Source organism: Drosophila takahashii, chromosome 3L (genome assembly GCF_030179915.1).
Source record: "Drosophila takahashii strain IR98-3 E-12201 chromosome 3L, DtakHiC1v2, whole genome shotgun sequence".
In the NCBI taxonomy this organism is placed as follows: domain Eukaryota; kingdom Metazoa; phylum Arthropoda; class Insecta; order Diptera; family Drosophilidae; genus Drosophila; species Drosophila takahashii.
Window position 1 is genome coordinate 24,689,299 of NC_091680.1, and position 18,515 is coordinate 24,707,813.

An 18,515-nucleotide genomic window follows, 5' to 3' on the forward strand; every position below is an offset into this window, starting at 1 on the left:
ATACGATTTATGGGCGATTTTCTAAATCCACGGGCGAAAAGTCAGTTTTTTAGGGCGATTTAGGGTAAAAATTTCTATGAGTGTATCTAAAATGGTCAGTTTATAATAAAATAATTTAAGTTTGTGTGTCTCAACATAAAATCGGATCTTTGAATTTCTTTCAATCGACACTTGAACTAGAGTTAGCTTAACTGCTGTAAGCTCTCTAAATTTGTTGACATAAGAATATATATTTTGAAGTGTAGGGAATTCAGCGTGCTAGGAATTTAATTTATCCGGGAAGGTAGGAAGTGAGAAAAGAGGCTCCACTGCTCTCCCATATTAGTTGGCATGACTAGACTGGGTCAGCCGTCTTAGGCGGCATTCTTTTGAGCCTGAACTCCCTGCTGACCTTAATTAATCGTCGGAACTGAACTGAGCCCGGCACCTACATCCGAGTGGAATGCAACCTTCAAGCGGGAAGCGGCAGCGGGCAACTGGCAACTTGGCACCGGCAACGTGCAACTTGCGACGCGGCACTGAAGCCAATGTTGATTAATGTAGCCGCGTGACTGGGCGTTATTTTCCTATTTTTCCCAGTTGTTGTTCGGGAAATGAGTTGCACGAGGCGTGCTATCAACTAATTGCGCTGCATTGTTGCGATGTAAGAGATATCCAAGAGGTGAGTAGCTGGAGAAAAGTGGAAATTCCAATGCAATTGCCACAGAGGAAACTTCCGCCTGGCAGAAGCTGAAAGGCGAATTTCAATGCAAATACATCGCTCCAGTTCGAGGGTCCATCGCTGACTTTGACTCGGACTCTGACTGCGACTACGGATTGTGACAAACGCCCCGGGGGTGCAATATATTCTACAGACTGTAATGAAAGTGTGAATGAAATGCTCCATGGCCCCTGCTTTTCCTTTTCGCCAGCACAAAAACGGATGTAGAAAGTTCAAATAGAATTTAACCCCAAGCGCATATTTATACCGTGTTTCCCACACCTCTCCGCCGCTTTCACACTTTCAACGTAAAACAAATACCAAATGAGACAAGTGTGAGCGGGTGGGTTAAGTGTGCGGTGCCGGGAAAACCCCTTTTCCCCGCCCCGGCTTTCACCATATTAAACCCTTCCTTGGCATGCTGAAAATGACCCAAGGAAAGAGGAGATTTCCTCGGTGGCTTTGCATGCAGGTGAAAAGCGGATTCAGCTTGCCAGGTTCATTTTTTTTGTGTGTGTCTGCTGAAGGTTGTTAGCCCGGGGCCAGATGCGAAAGTTCAGCTGGATGATATGTCAATGATATATCAGGAAGTTAGGGAAAGTTGGGCTTTGGCTGCAGTTAAATTCGCTTGAAGTGAGAGGTGATCACTTACCAAAGCGTGTTGAAAGCCGGTTGTGGGAAGGTAAAAGCACAAGGAAATTCTTTATAATATTACAGGTTGTAAAATTAAGTTTATTTGCGCAAATTTTATACCTTAGAAAAGAGATTTTTTTTGTAAAGCTGCTGAACTTTTTAAAATGTATTATATCTTTTATATATATTAAGATACATTTATTTATGCCTTAGCTTCTGGAGCTCTTTATTTAGTTAGCTTATAGTTATGTAGTTTATTTTATATAGCTTTAAGTTTAAACTTAGTTAGTTATAAATTATTAGTTATAATTTTATTGAGAAGAATATATATTTTGATATAGATAGTTCACAAACAATTTGCCAGATTTCCATCTTTGCTAGGACCCGTCATGTTAATTAATTTTCCTGTCTAACTTTTCAATTCCAAAACGCGGTTGTCCGCATCCTAGTCACTCCCCCTCCCCTCGAATGACAGATCACCGAAACCACTTGAGCCATATAGAGCCTGTCAGCTGAACTCAACCAGAACTCAGTTCAACTCAAGCCGAAACCGTAACACAAACCCAAAGAAACTATAACAATAAAGACCGGAAATTAAAGTGTGAAAGCGGCAGGCAGGAAGTTGCCTTGATTGCAAGTTTAGAGGGCTGGGGGTGAATAAGTTTATGTACCTCGAAGCTCGTATCTCGCATCTCACAACTCGCAACTCGCATCTGACAAATAGAAAACTTTACAAATGCATTTCAACTGCCGACACAGACAGGGGTTCGGTTCCAATGGAGTTACGAGTAGTTAGAGTTGGCCACCGTCCCTGATTGAATGTTAAACATTTAATTTAAACTTGTCCACAGGCAGTCGCCCAACCCAAGGAAACCCACCGAACAAACCAGAGCCGAAGTGAGATACGGATTTGAGACGTAATTTATGCACGCACATCAATTCAAATGCATCTAATTTGGTAAACAGACCGAGGAGATGGCGGGGCCGATTCGAAGGAGTCGGATTTGCACGGAAAGAAATTGTTTTAAATTTGAATTCCAGACTAGCATCTCAATTGAATAACCGAAATATCAAAACAAAAAGACAAATGTCTGTATATACTTACATTTTAATGTTATTGGTAATTACCAGTGGCTTTTTAGCCAAAGAAATACAAATATTTCCTGACCTAAAAACTCTTTTTTAAATAAACCATATAGACAGTTTATACCAAAAGTAATTAAAAAAGTATTGGAAACTGTTTCGAATTTATCTTTGTTAGGGTAAAAAACAGTATATAAATTTGAAGCTTTTAGCTGTATATTTTTGAGAAACTACAACTTTTGGACGAGTCAACAGATTTTTATGTACAAATGGTTTTTTAGAAAAACAAAATAAACTATTTTTGAAGATTAATATTTAATTAAGAAAAACTAACCAGAAAAAAGATGTTCCATATTAAAAAACTCTTTGAAAATTTAGGTAATTTAAATTGGTTATATTTAGTCCAGAGACTTTTTTTACTTATTTTTCCCAGTGCAAAGACAAAGTTTCAGTCACACCTGCCTGCCACTCGACAGACAATCGGCTTAAAATAGTTTTCATTTGTTTTCGGCGGCGAGTGCAACATGTGGCATTGGCAACGCCACTAAGTAGCCCCAGTCTGCATCATCAGCATCTGTTTAGGGGCTCGTTCCTCCACCTCCTTCTCCCCATCCACTAAGTCCCTGGGTCCCTGAATCCCGAACCACATCCATTTCAGTAGTTCGTCTCGCCTCGCTTGGCTTCCGTACATGCAGCTCATTTAGTTGACATTTATTACCGTCACATAGCGCGCAATGTTTGACAATTAATTAGACACTCTCAGATGCCGAAAGACGGGTCCTGAGATGCAGCTTCAGATGCATGTACAAATATGCAGATACAGATTCGAATGGCTAAGCAGATACAGACACAGACACAGATACAAATGTCTGAGGACATGCACAACTTGAACTTGAATTTCCATCTATTTCTAGTTCTGTTTAAGTCCAAAATTAGCTCTGATTTAATTTATGAGTGTTATTTTTCCACTTCAGTTGTGGTGAGAATAATTGAATGTTTTGTAAATCAATGATTCTTATTTACAAAATAAATGTGGTTCTTTTGAGAAACATCTTGTAGATCGTTATTTAGATATCTTTAAAATTCTTCAATAAGTTTTTTTTATTGAAATAAATAGTTTGATATTATTTTAATTTTTTATTTTCTGGGTATCTATTATTTTTTGCATAAGTAAGTTATAATGTGAATATCGCTTGTAATAAATCTCAATTTGATTTAGATCTTAAATTCCTTTAATCCCAACCGCAAGCACACTGCAAATTCTCATTATGGCAATCCTCCTCAGGGCGAATAATTTTAATCTGCTAATTCAACAATCATTCAATTTTAAACCCCCTTAAGAGACGCCACTTGAGTTCTTCCCTTTTTGGTCCTGCTCGCAAGGAATGCAAACGAACTGCCCCGAATCACAGCAATTTTCAAAGTAAACACACAGAAATTTTTCCCTCAGAGCTACCCAGGCAGAGTGAGAAAAAGCGAACTTTTATTTATAAAACACTCGAAACGAGAAAAAATGTCTAAACTGTTTTTCGGGCATATTGACGCAAGGATTTCCCAGGCCGGCAAAGATGGGGGATTGGCAAAAAAAAGAAATGGGGAAAGCAATGCAATGTGAAGAGATCAAACAGTCGGCTGAAAGTCCTACGCTTGGGCAAAAGTTTGGTTTTCTTTTTTTTTGCAAATGTCACATGAAAAATGCGTTTGCTGTTTGCCAAAAATGCCGGCACTTTGCATGGCTCACCCTCACTCTCGGAAAATCAGTCCGAAAAGCTCTACCCCCAGGACATCCTATTCTTCAGTTGAGCCAAAAGAATGGTGGTGTTGGTCGTCTTGCACGAAATTTCCATTTAATGTGTTTGCCCAAAGTATTAAAAGGCAAACGACGATTGAGTATCGGAAAGTAGTAAAGCAAAGTTGGGAGCGAAACTCTGGGGTGTCCATGGACATAACGCTGGAGTTGCAGTCTTCAGAGAAAACAGAGAACAGAGAAAAAAAACCTATATTCCAAGTAGATAGATGTAGTAATATTTAAATGAAAAAAAAATCACAAATAAATTTCAATTTATTTATAGAAATATAAATTAATAATCTAACCGAGAAGCTTTAGATTTTATAGATATTTAATAATTTAAAACATATCAATTAAGGGCATTTAATTGATTTAAATAATTAAAACAAGTGTTTAAGGCACTAGTCTTAAATTTTCGAAGTACCGAGGTGGTGTACCATATTCCCATGAATAAACCTAGAATAGATGATGGTTTTTTAGATTTTTTCTCTGTGCAGAGGCCAACTCCACGACTGACTGCTGAGTGATTGCCATGATAAGTGGCCCATTATGATGCCAGTTTGCACAGCGAGATTGCTCTGCGCTCCATTGGAGTTCTCCATAGCCATGGCTTCGACCATCGACACAGCCCTCCTCCGACTCGCCTTTAATGCATATCAGAGTGGGCAAACTTTTGGCCGAAAAGTGCGTCATTGTCCGTTCGCTTTTCGTTGTCTTTTGGCCATATCCCGCTCCTTCAGTCTATATCCACCATCCTCCGACTGCTGCCAGTGTTCCTTTTGCAGCGTCTGTTGACAAAAGACATTTAATTTTCCCGCAGCCTTGCGTCGCCTGTCGTCTTTCACCTCCTCGGCGCGGAGGACGAGTATCTGTATCTGGGGCTATGCAATAAAGTTAGTCGTCGTAGTGGTTTCTTTTCAGCTGTTTTTCGAATGGTCCTCATCGCGTTTTTCCTTTGCTCCATTTTTGGTCTTCGCCGGCTAGCGAAAACTTTGATAAGTGAAATTTATTGTGGGTGCTTTGTGTGTCCACTATGATGGCTACACAGAAAGAAAATATTTCACTTAGTCAGAAGTTTTAATTAACTGAACGAAAAATGGGTTCAAATGCTAAATATTTTGGGAAGTAAAAAAATATTAACTTAGAAATTAAGAGGCGTAAAATTAATTAATGCTTAATATAAATATTTTCTTGACATTTATGATACTTACAGGGATATTTAAAAATAATTATCCAAAACAATAATTAACATAAATTGAATAACTATTTTTAAATATATTTTTCTCTGTGCAACGTGACAGGCGACAGAAGAATGTCCAACTGATGGCGCTCTTAATGTTTTACGGCATTCAGTTGATGTTTATTATTTGCGGCATAAATCAGCAGAGCAATAACCGCAGGGCGATCCTCTCGCGATCTGTTTAGCGATCCTAAAGCAATCATTCGCACTACCAGCATTCCTCAACCCATGACCAACATCCTGTATAGCAATTTAAATAGCCTCGGGCTGCCAACCCCCGAGGAAAACTCATTAATTTACGTAAAATCCACTTAACTTCTTTCCCGTACGCAATAAATTCCACAACTTTGCGCCTCATCAAACGAAATGAATGCTGAAATTTAGCACGCGACAAAGTCAGACAATAGAATAGATAGAATCTACATGAAGTAGACGCCTCGTCGCCGTTGAATTTCGGAACATGTGGTGTTATGATGAGGATTGGGACCTTCGAGCCACTGAGCCACCGAACCACCACCCACCTAGCAGCCACCCACCCCAGAACTTGGAAAAGCCACCCCAAATCCTCGGACTTCGGTAGTCTGAAAGGGGTGCATTGATATGCGTAAGCGAAGCGATTTTTTCAGCCTGCTTTGTGGGGGAATTCCCCCGGAAGACCGGAAGAATTACGTGCCGGCAGACCCGGGAACTCATGCCAATGCATTGCCATCATTTCAGGCAATTGACAAACAAAACGCTGGGTGGTGGGTGGATAAATTAGATTTTTACTTGCGCACAATTGCATAAAGCCCCAGGCCAAAAGCCCGACAATGTAATCCTCAGAGGACCTCGTCGTAAATATTCATTGCATACGGCCGGGCGTTTGAGCTTAAAGTTCTATCACTCACCTCCTCCACCGCCCCCCAAAAGCAACTCCCCTTCGCTTTACTGTGTTTTTCAAGGTCTTTGCCAAATTTTGGGGCGGCAGCAAATTCATTTTCACCACCCACTCAATGTCCTTGGCGTGCGCTCCCCCGAATCTTGGGGGTTGGCCTTATCCGGCAAGGGTGTCGAACTATAAATTGTACCTTTTGTTGCAGTTTTTGCTGGAATATCTTGAAGAACTGGGAGAAGGGATCCCAGGAACAGGCAACCCTCGGCGGGCGACGTCTTTAATAAATGTTCGGATGTTTCGTTGCGAGATTAAGTGGATTCCGTTTATGGCATGAGTAATGATGGATGCATAATGCGCACGTATGTGACAGGTGTGGGGATGGGAACTCTCTAGTGGCTGCGGTTTATTCCAATAAATGGAGAGCGAGAAGATGTAATTTTCTAAGGAGAATTGGAAAAATTTTAAGAAAATATGATTTTTATAGGAACAAAAAATTTGTTGTTGATTATAGTTTAGTTCTTTATTAGTAATTTTATAATAGCTAAATGGCACGCCTCTTATTTAGCAATTATAGAATTAAACTATAAATAACGACATATTTTTTATTCCTTACAATATACTCCATGTATCCTTTTCATTTTTTCGGCAAAGTAAGGTTGGTTAGGGGCAACTCAAGATAAGCCAAAAAAAAGTATTTTAAAAATCTTAAAAAAAAATTTACATAATTGCAACTCTATAAGAAACTACCATTATCCTCTTGGTGTGTGTACTTTCAAAAAATGTCTTTGTAAGCTAGGGCTCTCAATATTGTGGCTTGTGCCAAAATAGTCAATTCTGCCATTCAAAAAGTTACATTCACAAAAACAACTACACACAATTAGCAAAGTCACACACCCAAAGCAAAAACAAAATACACGTAATTATTTTTTATAGTTACGTAACTATCCGTATAGGTAAATTTTAGAAATCAAATTTTTTTGTGTGTGCCCTTGGTCACTACGTGTACTGCCGCACAGTGGGGCGAAAATGCCAAAAGTCTGCCTTAAATCAGCGGAGCCCTATATCGAATATCTTTTGATGGGGCATTGTTGAATGCAATTAAATATGTAAAAAAACATCATAAGGTGAATTTTTTTAGTAAAATTTTTTTGTTGTAGAAAATTTTTAAGAAAAAATAAATTGTTTTTTTAAGAAAAAAAATATAAATAAATTACTTATAGGGTTCTAAGTTTCCCAATATTTTTTTTTTAATTTAACTTGATTTTTGAAAAAAAAAAAATTATTCAAATCGGTCAACTATATCTTGTAGCTGCCATATAAACGCTTATTACAAAGGGGAATGTCTCGGTTCTATTTCAATATTGGTTCATATAAATTGGGATTAAGTCATTATTTATCATTTTAGCTCTATGCTTACCTTTTTTTTAATTGGTCAATGATATCTTATAGATGTCATAGAATCAATCAAGGAAATATAGCATATTTTCAAAAAAAAACTGGTAGAAACCGGTATTTACTTCATATATGTATTTTTAGTAAAATAACAAAATTTAAAATTATAAACCAAAATTTGTTTATTAATTTATCATTATCTTCATCAATACCTTCACATACGTAAAATATCTTTATGATGTTAGGGCGCGCGAATGAACCAGGGCTGACGATATTTCAAATTATGAACATTTCTTGCTAACTTAAACTGCGGTTTTCTCAGAAGAGGCACAAAAGGGCAGGCTAATTTTTTCAGAATATGTAGTTAAATATCTAAACTTTTTTTTAAAAAAAGAATTAAACGGGGATCTAGGGTGTAACACTACTTTACGTCCAAGGATATCCAAAAAATCCCTTTTTTTTGGGACCACTTTTAAAAAATTAAAAAAAAATAGTAATTATGTATCTAAAATTTTTATTTTTTTTTAATATTTTAAGAATTGGTTGCTCTTAAAATTTCAATCGTTACATATACAACTTAGGCCCTTGGGCGCTTTCAGAAAAATTTCAAAGGTGTGTAAAAATACCTTTTTTCTTATTGGTTAAAATTATATTTCGAAAAATCCACTTTATAAATCTGTAGTGGGAGAACCATTCAACACAGATCACTCTTTCCTTTTGATGTGTATAGAGAATTCAATTGTTTTTAAAGTTGCATTGCAACATTTTGGAGAATCTTAAAAAAAAAAAAACCATTTTGGCAGGCTTTTTGTTCTAGGCGCCCCACAGTGTGCCGTCCTCAATCATATTTTATAGTTCTTTAAAACTAGGTGTCAAGGTAATAATTTAAGGTGTATTTCGTATCAAACCTACATATAAGTATTTTTGCCAAGCCATAAAATCAAATGAATTGCGAAATAGGTCAACGCACTTATTAAATACTTCATTTTTGGACGGGCATTTAATGACTTTGTTGCTGATAAGATTACTTATACTTGACAAACCTTGGTTGGTGGGGGCTCACTAATAGTTTCACATTCGCTATTTCTCTTATAAACTAATTTCTTATCACTTTAGACTTTGCCAATTATACACTTCTAGTTATATTTTTCGCATTCTTATTCGTATTATAAAGGAACTTCTCAAAGCAGTAGGTCAGTTGATGAAGAGCCGGCTTCATAGCTTTTCAGTATGTACTTAACAAGGCCATTCGAATCTTCGGCTCTAAAGCCAATGCATCAAGTGCAGTACAATGGTTCTGCAGGTTCAGGTCCCGAATGGGTTTCTTTGAAACAGGAGTGGAGAAAACGGTGGTGCTCACTTCCGGTTTCTTATTCGGAAGAATTTGCGAAACGAATCCTTGACTTCAGAACGCGGAAAAGTGATGTTTTTGTTGTGACTTTTATGAAGTGCGGCACTACTTGGATGCAGGAGTTGGTATGGCTTTTGCTAAATAATCTGGACTTTGAAGGGGCAAAAAAAAAGCATGTAGCGAGGCGATGTCCTCATATTGAGTAAGTACTTCTCGAAGCAACAACAAAATACACACAAATAGCTAAGAGACACACCCAAAGCAAAAACAAAATACACGTAACTATTTATACCCGTTACTCGTAGAGTTATGCCCTTTCCTCACCAGAGCTGAATGTAGCATTTTGACATTTTTATACCCTTGCAGAGGGTATTATGATTTCAGTCAGAAGTTTGCAACGCAGTGAAGGAGACGTTTCCGACCCCAAAAAGTATATATATTCTTGATCAGCATCACAAGACGAGTCGATCTAGCCATGTCCGTCTGTCCGTCTGTCCTTCTGTCCGTCTGTCCGTCTGTCCGTCTGTCTGTTTCTACGCAAACTAGTCTCTCAGTTTATGAGCTATCGGGATGAAACTTTCCCAAAAGTCTTCTTTCTATTGCAGGTAGTATATATGTCGGAAGCGACCGGATCGGACAACTATATCTTATAGCTCCCATAGGCACGATCGGGAAAAAAAAAACGTTAAAAATTCTAGCTTCAGTGTTTTTTCAAGTATTACCTTCTACTCTTGGGAATATTATTTTTTATATATTTCTGAATTTCGAATTAAATATTTTAAAAATCGGATCAGTATATCATATAGCTGCCATAGGAACGGTCGAAAAATTAAATGGAAATTAAAAGGAAAACAAATTATATTTTTGTTGATTTTTATTACATTCTCTTCTAGTCTGGGATATGACTATTTTTAAATATTTCCGAATTTCGATTTTAATTTTAAAAAGATCGAACTCCTATATCATATAGCTGCCATAGAAACGATCGAAAAATTAATGTAAAATAATAGGAAATTTAACATTTATAGGAAAAATCTGCAAGGGTATATAAGCTTCGGCTGGCCGAAGCTAGCTTCCTTTCTTGTTTGGTATATGTTACATATTTCCCATATATTTTCAAGTGGTTCTAGAGGTGGGAGAAAAGAGCATTCGACAATAAATGCTACTACATTTTGATATTCTCGTGCCTAAAATACCAAATATCTGAGTATTTTTTGACTATCGACAAAACGGCCATCGCCAAATTTACGAAATTATCAAGCCAACTATATTCTTGATCAGGGGCACTAGCCGAGTCGATCTAGCCATGTCCGTCTGTCCGTCTGTCTGTCTGTCCGTCTGTATGAACGCTGAGATCTTAGAAACTACAAAAGCTAGAAGGTTGAGATTTCCCACACACATACTCTTTGGCTTCCTACGCAGCGCAAGTTTATTTTAGCCGAGCGCCACGCCCCCTCTAACGCCCTCAATCGCCCACTAACGATTTTAAAATGGGTCCTGCGCCCACATCTTTAAAGATTTCCGAGAAGTATAAATGCAATTTTGTTGTGTATATTTATACCTATCGAAAAGTAGAAGACATTTTTCAAATTGGACCATTCATTAAAAAGTTATACGCAATCAAAAATTATATATCTATCTCCCTCGCACTCCCTTTAGCTGAGTTACGATTATTAGTCGGGACACCAACCCGAGTACAGCGTTCGCACGCCCTTTAGCTGAGTGACGGGTATTAGATAGTCGGGACACCAACCCGACTATAGCGTTCTCTCTTGTTTTAATAGTAGAATCAGGGACCGAAAATAACTGTTATTGTTCATTTTTCTTACCAAAAAAATCATGCACTTAGAAGAGTCCTAAAATGTTTTTAAATACACCATTATTTTTGTTAGCCATTGTAGTTTACAAACCCGTAATGATTTTTATTTATTTGATTTTTATAATAAAACTCAAAAACTAACTGTTATTTGTTGATTTTTATGTATAACAGTTATTCCCTTGACATTAAAAAAATTAAATAATAAAAAAAACATGCTAACCATGTTTTATATAACTTACTAAAAATCTTAAAAAAAAGCCGACTGTGCATATTGTATAACTATATTTTTTTTAAATTTGTTTTACCCACAAAATCGCCATAAATCAAGTTTGAGTTTTATTTTTGATCACGACGAATAACTGTTATTTGTCAACTTTTATTGTAAAACTCAAAAAATAACAGTTATTCTTTGAGTTTTACTTTACGAATCCGAAAACAACTGTTAAAATGTGATTTTTAACATAAAACTCTTAACAGTTACGGTCCCTGAGTAGAATACCTTTTTTTAGTTGCGTAACTATCCTTATAGGTCAATTTAACCAACCAAATTTATTTGTGTGTAAGATTTAGATATAAAGATAGATACTAGATAAATAGATTTAGTTAATTAGTTAAAACGTTTTTTTTCGGATACTACTTATTTTATGTTATTTCTAGGCACTCTGCTATAAATACAAAAATTGGTGGGAATAATTTGGCCGAGTGCGATCAGTTGCTGGATGATTCTCGCCTGATAAAATCCCACTTGCCAGCTCAACTGCTGCCTCGTGAGATTTGGGAGCAGAAGCGGAAGATCATCTATTTGGCCCGTAATCCAAAGGACGTTGTCATCTCCTCATATCATTTCCTGACAGGCATCGGACTTTGGCAAGGAAATATGGATCAATTCATTGATCAGTTCATTGAAGATAGAATTGTGTATACATCTTACTGGTCACACGTTATAGACTTTTATCGAATGCGTTTCGAACCAAACGTGTTTTTTGTCACCTATGAGGAAATGAAGAGAGATTTAGAGAATGTAGTTAAAAGAATAACTCATTTTTTAAATATCAGTGCTCCTAGTGAAGTAGACACTTTGGCGCTTTTAAAGCACTTATCGTTTGAGAACATGAAAGGTAAATACATCTAAGGCGCTGTCCATATATTACGTAAACACCTAAGGGGGGGGAGGGGGTCATTAAAATGATTATGTTTGATAACATGGGAGGAGGGGAGGGGGTCTTGCACAATGATTACGTAATCATTTTATATGTATTTTTATCTTTAAAGAATTTATTTAAAAACGTTTTTCCTTTAAATATATCTACAAAGTTAGATAGGAAAGCAGAGAAAACATTTTTTTTAGTGGCTGGGCGGCGAAAAAGAGAATGTTTAGTGGTTCAATTACAATAAGGATACGTAATATATGAACAGCCCCTTAAGTTTTTGTTTATTTAAGCGGATTTAAAAACTTATACCACCTTCCAGAAAACCAATCGGCTAATCCCACGAATTTGATTAAAAAAATTAATGGAGTAAGGGATGACTTCGAGTGAGTAAATTGTTATATATATTGAAAATAACCGACACATGTATTAATATATTTGTTATAGATTTATGCGGCGGGGCATTATCGGAGCACACAAAGATGAACTTACCGCTGAACAAATAACTAAGATAGATAAATGGACGAATGACTACTTAAAAGAATATGGGATTTATGAAACTGACATTTTTGGTCAGCTGTAGTGTTTTAAACTATTTTAAACAAGATAGAACGCTGTAGTCGAGTGCACAGACTATCAGATACCCGTTACTCAGCTAAAGGGAGTGCCAGCATGATGGAGATATATAACTTTGATCGCGCATAACTTTTTAATGAACGATTCGATTTGACAAATTTACATCTTAAATCTTAAATCTACATTTCAATACGTATTAATAAACACAACAAAATTGCATTTTTACTTTTCCAAAATATTTAGAAATGTGGGCGCCAGACACATTATGAACTAAAGTTTCTTATAAGGTCACGTACCGCCAAAAATGTAAATTTTTGGTATATTTGCCCTCTTTTTAGGCCATCTTAAAATTATGGCATTTAACCCATTTAAACTAAATATCTTATGGTCTACCCGACCAAATAATAAATGTATTGCTTATTATGATTTAATAAATTAATTGAGGTACTATTTTTAGGAAAATTGTGTTTAAATATTATAGGGTGAGCTGTTGTTATAAACTAATTTCGGTTTTCAGGAGTGTATTTTTAACGATGCCATTTATGCCAGAACTTTTGCATTTTTGTAAACTTTTTTAACATTGACGGATGTAGCTTCTAAACTAATGACTGGAACTCAATGCTGTGTGTAAGAAAGTTAATTGACATTCTATTACCTGTAAAATGAGATGATCTAAATCAGGTTATCAGAAATCAAGATAGAAACAAAAATTTGGTCAAAAATGTTTTTACACTTAAAAAAAAATTGACACCATACAACAAATTTTAAGTACCCGTTTCTTAATCAGGGAGATGTACCTAACCGGAAAATAAAGGTTGTCTTTGACGAGGAAGAGGTCGATTTTATTTTGTAAACTGGTGAATGATACCAAAAGGTATAAAGCCATTTTTAAGACTCAAATAGAAACACCACCTTTTTATATACTTATATATATTTATCATATCGTGTGATATATCGAATTATACTATAATCACTTGGTAATTTTGTGCTGCTTTTATTCTTTTTCTGATTTCTTAATCTTCAAGAGAAGACAGACCTTATCTAATGAATTTATTTACACTGCACAGAGACCGAAAATAATATAAACCATTTAAAAAAGAATAATAGATCGATAATTTGAGTTTGAATTCATACAGATTTGCCAGCTAAAAGTATTTAAAATAACGTAAGTATTACTTAATTCAATAAATCTGGAAAAACAAGACCATTTACCGTATCTACCCTGTATAAATTCATAGAGTGAATTTGTTGAGTGTAGATTGGGTAATCTTATCAATTTGAAGGTAATAAAACATTTTTGGCAAGACACTGGCTTCTAATAACAGTAACGGCACTAGTAGAAAAGACCTCCAAAAGAACTGATGTACACTTCTAGGCCAATCGATTCATCGGCCTCATCGCCAAGAATTCAGCTGCAATGCAAAGGACCCAATGGATCAGGTCCTGAGTGGGTGCCCCTAAAGCAGGATTGGAGCGAGCGCTGGTGTACACTGCCCGATAGATTTACAGAAGATTATGCGATTCGAATTCATGACTTCGAGACGCGAGATAGTGATGTTTTCGTGGTGACTTTTATGAAAGCCGGCACTACGTGGATGCAGGAACTGGCCTGGCTTTTGCTAAATAAAATGGATTACGAAACAGCTAAAAGCAGTTATGCAATGCATAGGAGTGTTTTCTTGGAGTAAGGAAGAAAATACAAAAACTACAAACTCTCAATTAATTACACAACTCTTGTGATTTCTTATGTAGAGAGTCCGCCGTAAATCCTGCAGTTCCGGATTCTATTTCACTTTGCAATAAAATGAAGGGTAATCCACGATTGATCAAATCTCATTTGCCCGCTCAACTGCTACCTCCACAGCTCTGGAAACAGGGCCGCAAGATTATATATATGGCCCGAAATCCTAAGGATATTGTGGTTTCTCAGTATCACTTTCTCACTGGATTCGGTTTTTGGCAGGGCAGTTTAGACGAATTCGTAGATGATTTTGTAGCTGATAAGGTTAGTTTTACCTCTTACTGGGCGCATGTTATCGACTTTTATAGAATGCGCGATGAAGAAAATATTTTCTTTGTTACCTACGAGGAAATGAGCCGAAATCTTGGGGATGTTATCAAGAGGCTATCGCTGTTCTTAGGCTGCAAAGAATTAAGCGAAAATGAAATGGATAAACTCATAAACCACTTGAGCTTTAAGAACATGAAAGGTGAGTACTCTGCAAAAAAATACAATTACCAAGTGATAAATAAAATGTTGTACTTTCAGAAAGCAAGTTTGGCAATCCCACCGGTTTGATGAAAACATACCGCAAAATTGGCGATGATTTTCAGTAAGATATAATGTTTTCTCCGGAATTAACAGTAATCCATATATTTCTATGTTTAGATTTATGCGACGTGGTATTGTAGGTTCCTTCAAGGATGAGTTGAGTTCTGAGGGCAAGGAGAAAATTGATCAATTAACTTACACATTTCTGAAAGAATATGGACTTACTGAATCCGACATTTTTGGCGAAGTTTAAATAAATATTCCTTTAATTTTTAAAAATTAAAGAATTCTAAAAATATAACAAATTTCTTTTTAAATGGATAAAATAATGTGTTATGCTTAAATATATTTTGTACAATTTGGTTAGTAAACGAAAACATAAATACTTCTGGTTTAAATGTTCCACTTCTAATGTAAATGTTACGCTGTAGATAGCCATGAAGCGTTTGAAAATAAGTGTACAAATCCTCGCATTTGACGATCAGTTGCGTTATGGACATGGAAGTTCCCCCGGCCGCGTTTAAATACCCCTATTTAAAATACGTGGTCCTTTTCTTATGGATCCTTATAACGCTCATACTTCTGCACAGAGATCTCAGCCGTTGGGATGGACTAATGGGGCCTCTTTCTCACCCAGGACTGGGTGAAAATGGAACAGCCTCCTATTTAAGTGTGCCCTCGTTGGAAATCGATGCCTATACGCAGGGTTGGGAGCGTTTTGCTTATAATGCCTGGTTGGCAGAGAGAATTTCTCTGTGGCGTTCCTTGCCAGATTTACGTGATCCCCGATGCCTGAACTTGAAATACGATGAAGATTCCGATAGAATGAAACCAGTGGCAGTTATTTTGATATTTCGAAACGAGCAGCTCATTGTTCTGCTAAGAACATTGCACAGTTTGGTGGACAGGACTCCGAAGCACCTTTTTTCCGAACTAATTATAGTGGATGATCATAGTGACACGGACTTCTGGAATGAGAAATTGTCGGTTTACTTCTTCGACAGATATGTGCTCAGGTATATTTATTCAAAAGCGCGAATACTTCACCTTAACAAACCAGTGGGCCTAATTGAAGCTCGTGTTTTGGCGTCCAAGAAAGCCAAAGCGGATAACCTGGTTTTCGTAGACGCACAAGTAGAGTTCACCAACGGCTGGTTAACTCCTCTGCTTAATACAATTTCGGAGCAGAGTCTTACCCTCGCCACGCCCATTTTAGATGGACTTGATGAGCAGAATTTGGCCTACCATCGATCTGTCGAGCTGCGTGGAATTTTCGATTGGAGCTTGAGACGACGGGAAGTTCCCCTGCCAGAGGATGTAAAGAAACGGCTTCCTAGACCCTACGAAGTGGCTGCTGTCAGGACTTCTGTGTTTGCCATTCCAGCTCAGTGGTTTCAGGACCTCTCGAATTTCGACAAACAACTCCGAGGGTCTGGCGCCGCTGAGCTTGAACTCAGTTTTAAAGTCTGGCGAAGTGGTGGGCGAGTTGTTCAAGTTCCCTGCTCCAGAGTTGGCCACTTGCAGCCTAAGGATCAGAACTACCTTAAGCGATATGGCAATCTCCATATTATGGGCAAAGAACTTTTATGGGTACGAGGTTAATAATTGACGAACAGTTATAAATACTTATATTGCATTTCTTTCCAGAACCTTAAGCGCATTGTGGAAGTGTGGATAGATGATCCTCAATCGAAATCGGTTATCTACCATTACCTTCCCGATCTCATAAATTTTCCAATAACCGATATCAGTAATTCACGTCAATTATATGAAGACTACGACTGTCTATCGTTTATTGAGTTCATAAACGAAATAATGCCAGAATTGCTGCAGATTAGGCCCACAAATAGTACATATTATGCCTTTGGATATGTGAAGCCTCTGGAATTTCCTAAAAGCTGTCTAACAGTTCATTCAAAAAGACAAACCGTTAGTCTTGAGCCCTGCAAAGCAAATTATACTCTTCAAAAATGGAGTCTCACCCACCTCAATGATCTCCGAGTAGTTAAACAACTTTGTGCCGAAGTGCAACCCAATCTGAAATTGGGATTTGATTTGTGCCACAATATGGGAGGTCGGCAGAGTTGGCACTATGATGCAGTTAACAACCATCTGATAAGCAATAAGAGGTGTCTGGAAGTGGAAGGTGAATTCAACATGTTTCTGACCCACTGCAATACATCGAATAGAAAACAGAGATGGATACTCGAAAATACCAATTTAAGCGTCATGCAATCAGCAAATACTTTAGGTTAGATTATGATAAATATTTATAAGTTTTAATTACAAGCTACTTGTGCTTCGAAAACTACACAAACACTACCTCTTGATACCTGCGAAAATTTATGGGCTCTTTAGCTATACGGATATCGATTTCGGAACACATCATTTAAAATTTGTGTATATTATATGCAAATTTCAATCAACAAATATGAATTTTTAAACTACATTACAAAGGGCATAGCAGACTTACCTAGGGAAAACGGCCCCCAGCGATTTTTAAAAATTTTGAATCAGCGATGGTAGATAATTAGAAGGAGAATATGGAAACCAATTTTCAAAGCTATTGGACATTTGGCTGAGGAGAAATCGTCTGCAATCCAAAAATGTATTTAAGCTTATATCTGACCAACGGAAACGCTTAACTGAAAATTAGTGATGAGAAATCAAAGGGATAAGAAATAGGTCCTCGCTAAAGAAGCTTGGAATTTTTAAGACTTTTTAAAAGTGCAGAAAACCGCGATTAAAATTTTCAAAAAAATTTTTGACCACTTTCAAGTTTTGGCAACCCCACCAATTTTTTACAGCTCCTGTGTCTTTTAACCATTGAATCAATAAAAAAAAATCATAATTTTGTAGGTGGTGCAACAGTGTCAAAGAAAGGAAAAACTAGATTTCAAGTAGTTTTGTGGGACTTTTTCTACAACCCGGCCACCCCAGTTTTTTTTTTTAAGTTTTTGAAGTGCACAGTACCAACTTGATTGCAAAGCCCATTGCTTCCAATATTTATTCTCACACCTATTTTGGCACTATCATCACTCTTTTGCCGTATTTTGGCGTTAGAAAGAAAACCGAAATCAATTTTATCTTTCGAGCAGAAAGCACGATTTGCATAATTCAAAAGCAGAAATATCTGTCTTTTCATGGCCGATTACGAGATAAAAAAATAATGCTTTCAGACCATTGATGACCCAGCGATACCATTTTTTAAGTCCAAAAGTAGGCTTTTAATATGTAATACACAAAATTGTATATGCTTTGGAAAAAAGTAATAGGTCAATGAAAAGAATTCATAGCGAATTCCTCAACGGAGATCCCACATTAAATCCAGTGAATTGGGATAGAATGGTATTTTTTAAACTTACCTATTGGCCGAAATCCTACTTTTGGACGTAAAAAATTGTCTGAACATCTATGGACATCTATGGTCTGAAAGCATTATTTTTTTATCTCGTAATCGGCCATGAAAAGACAGATATTTCTGCTTTTGAATTATGCAAATCGTGCTTTCTGCTCGAAAGATAAAATTGATTTCGGTTTTCTTTCTAACGCCAAAATACGGAAAAAGAGTGATGATAGTGCCAAAATAGGTGTGAGAATAAATATTGGAAGCAATGGGCTTTGCAATCAAGTTGGTA

At 36.8% G+C, this 18,515-nt stretch overlaps 2 protein-coding genes across 2 annotated transcripts; both read left to right on the forward strand.

Annotated features, from left to right (window-relative positions):
* Window positions 1-13,966: 13,966 nt before the first annotated feature.
* Window positions 13,967-15,130, forward strand: LOC123002996 (sulfotransferase 1 family member D1-like). The gene is made up of 4 exons (XM_044393960.1): window positions 13,967-14,289; window positions 14,358-14,815; window positions 14,875-14,938; window positions 14,995-15,130. The coding sequence occupies exons 1-4, from the start codon at window positions 13,967-13,969 to the stop codon at window positions 15,128-15,130; spliced, it is 981 nt and encodes a 326-aa protein (XP_044249895.1).
* A 221-nt stretch (window positions 15,131-15,351) lies between these two features.
* On the forward strand, window positions 15,352-17,345 carry LOC108057895 (putative inactive polypeptide N-acetylgalactosaminyltransferase 12). Its single transcript, XM_017142350.3, has 2 exons — window positions 15,352-16,467; window positions 16,525-17,345. Exons 1-2 carry the CDS (start codon window positions 15,370-15,372, stop codon window positions 17,131-17,133), a joined length of 1,707 nt encoding a protein of 568 aa, XP_016997839.3. The 5' UTR covers window positions 15,352-15,369; the 3' UTR covers window positions 17,134-17,345.
* Window positions 17,346-18,515: the final 1,170 nt, after the last annotated feature.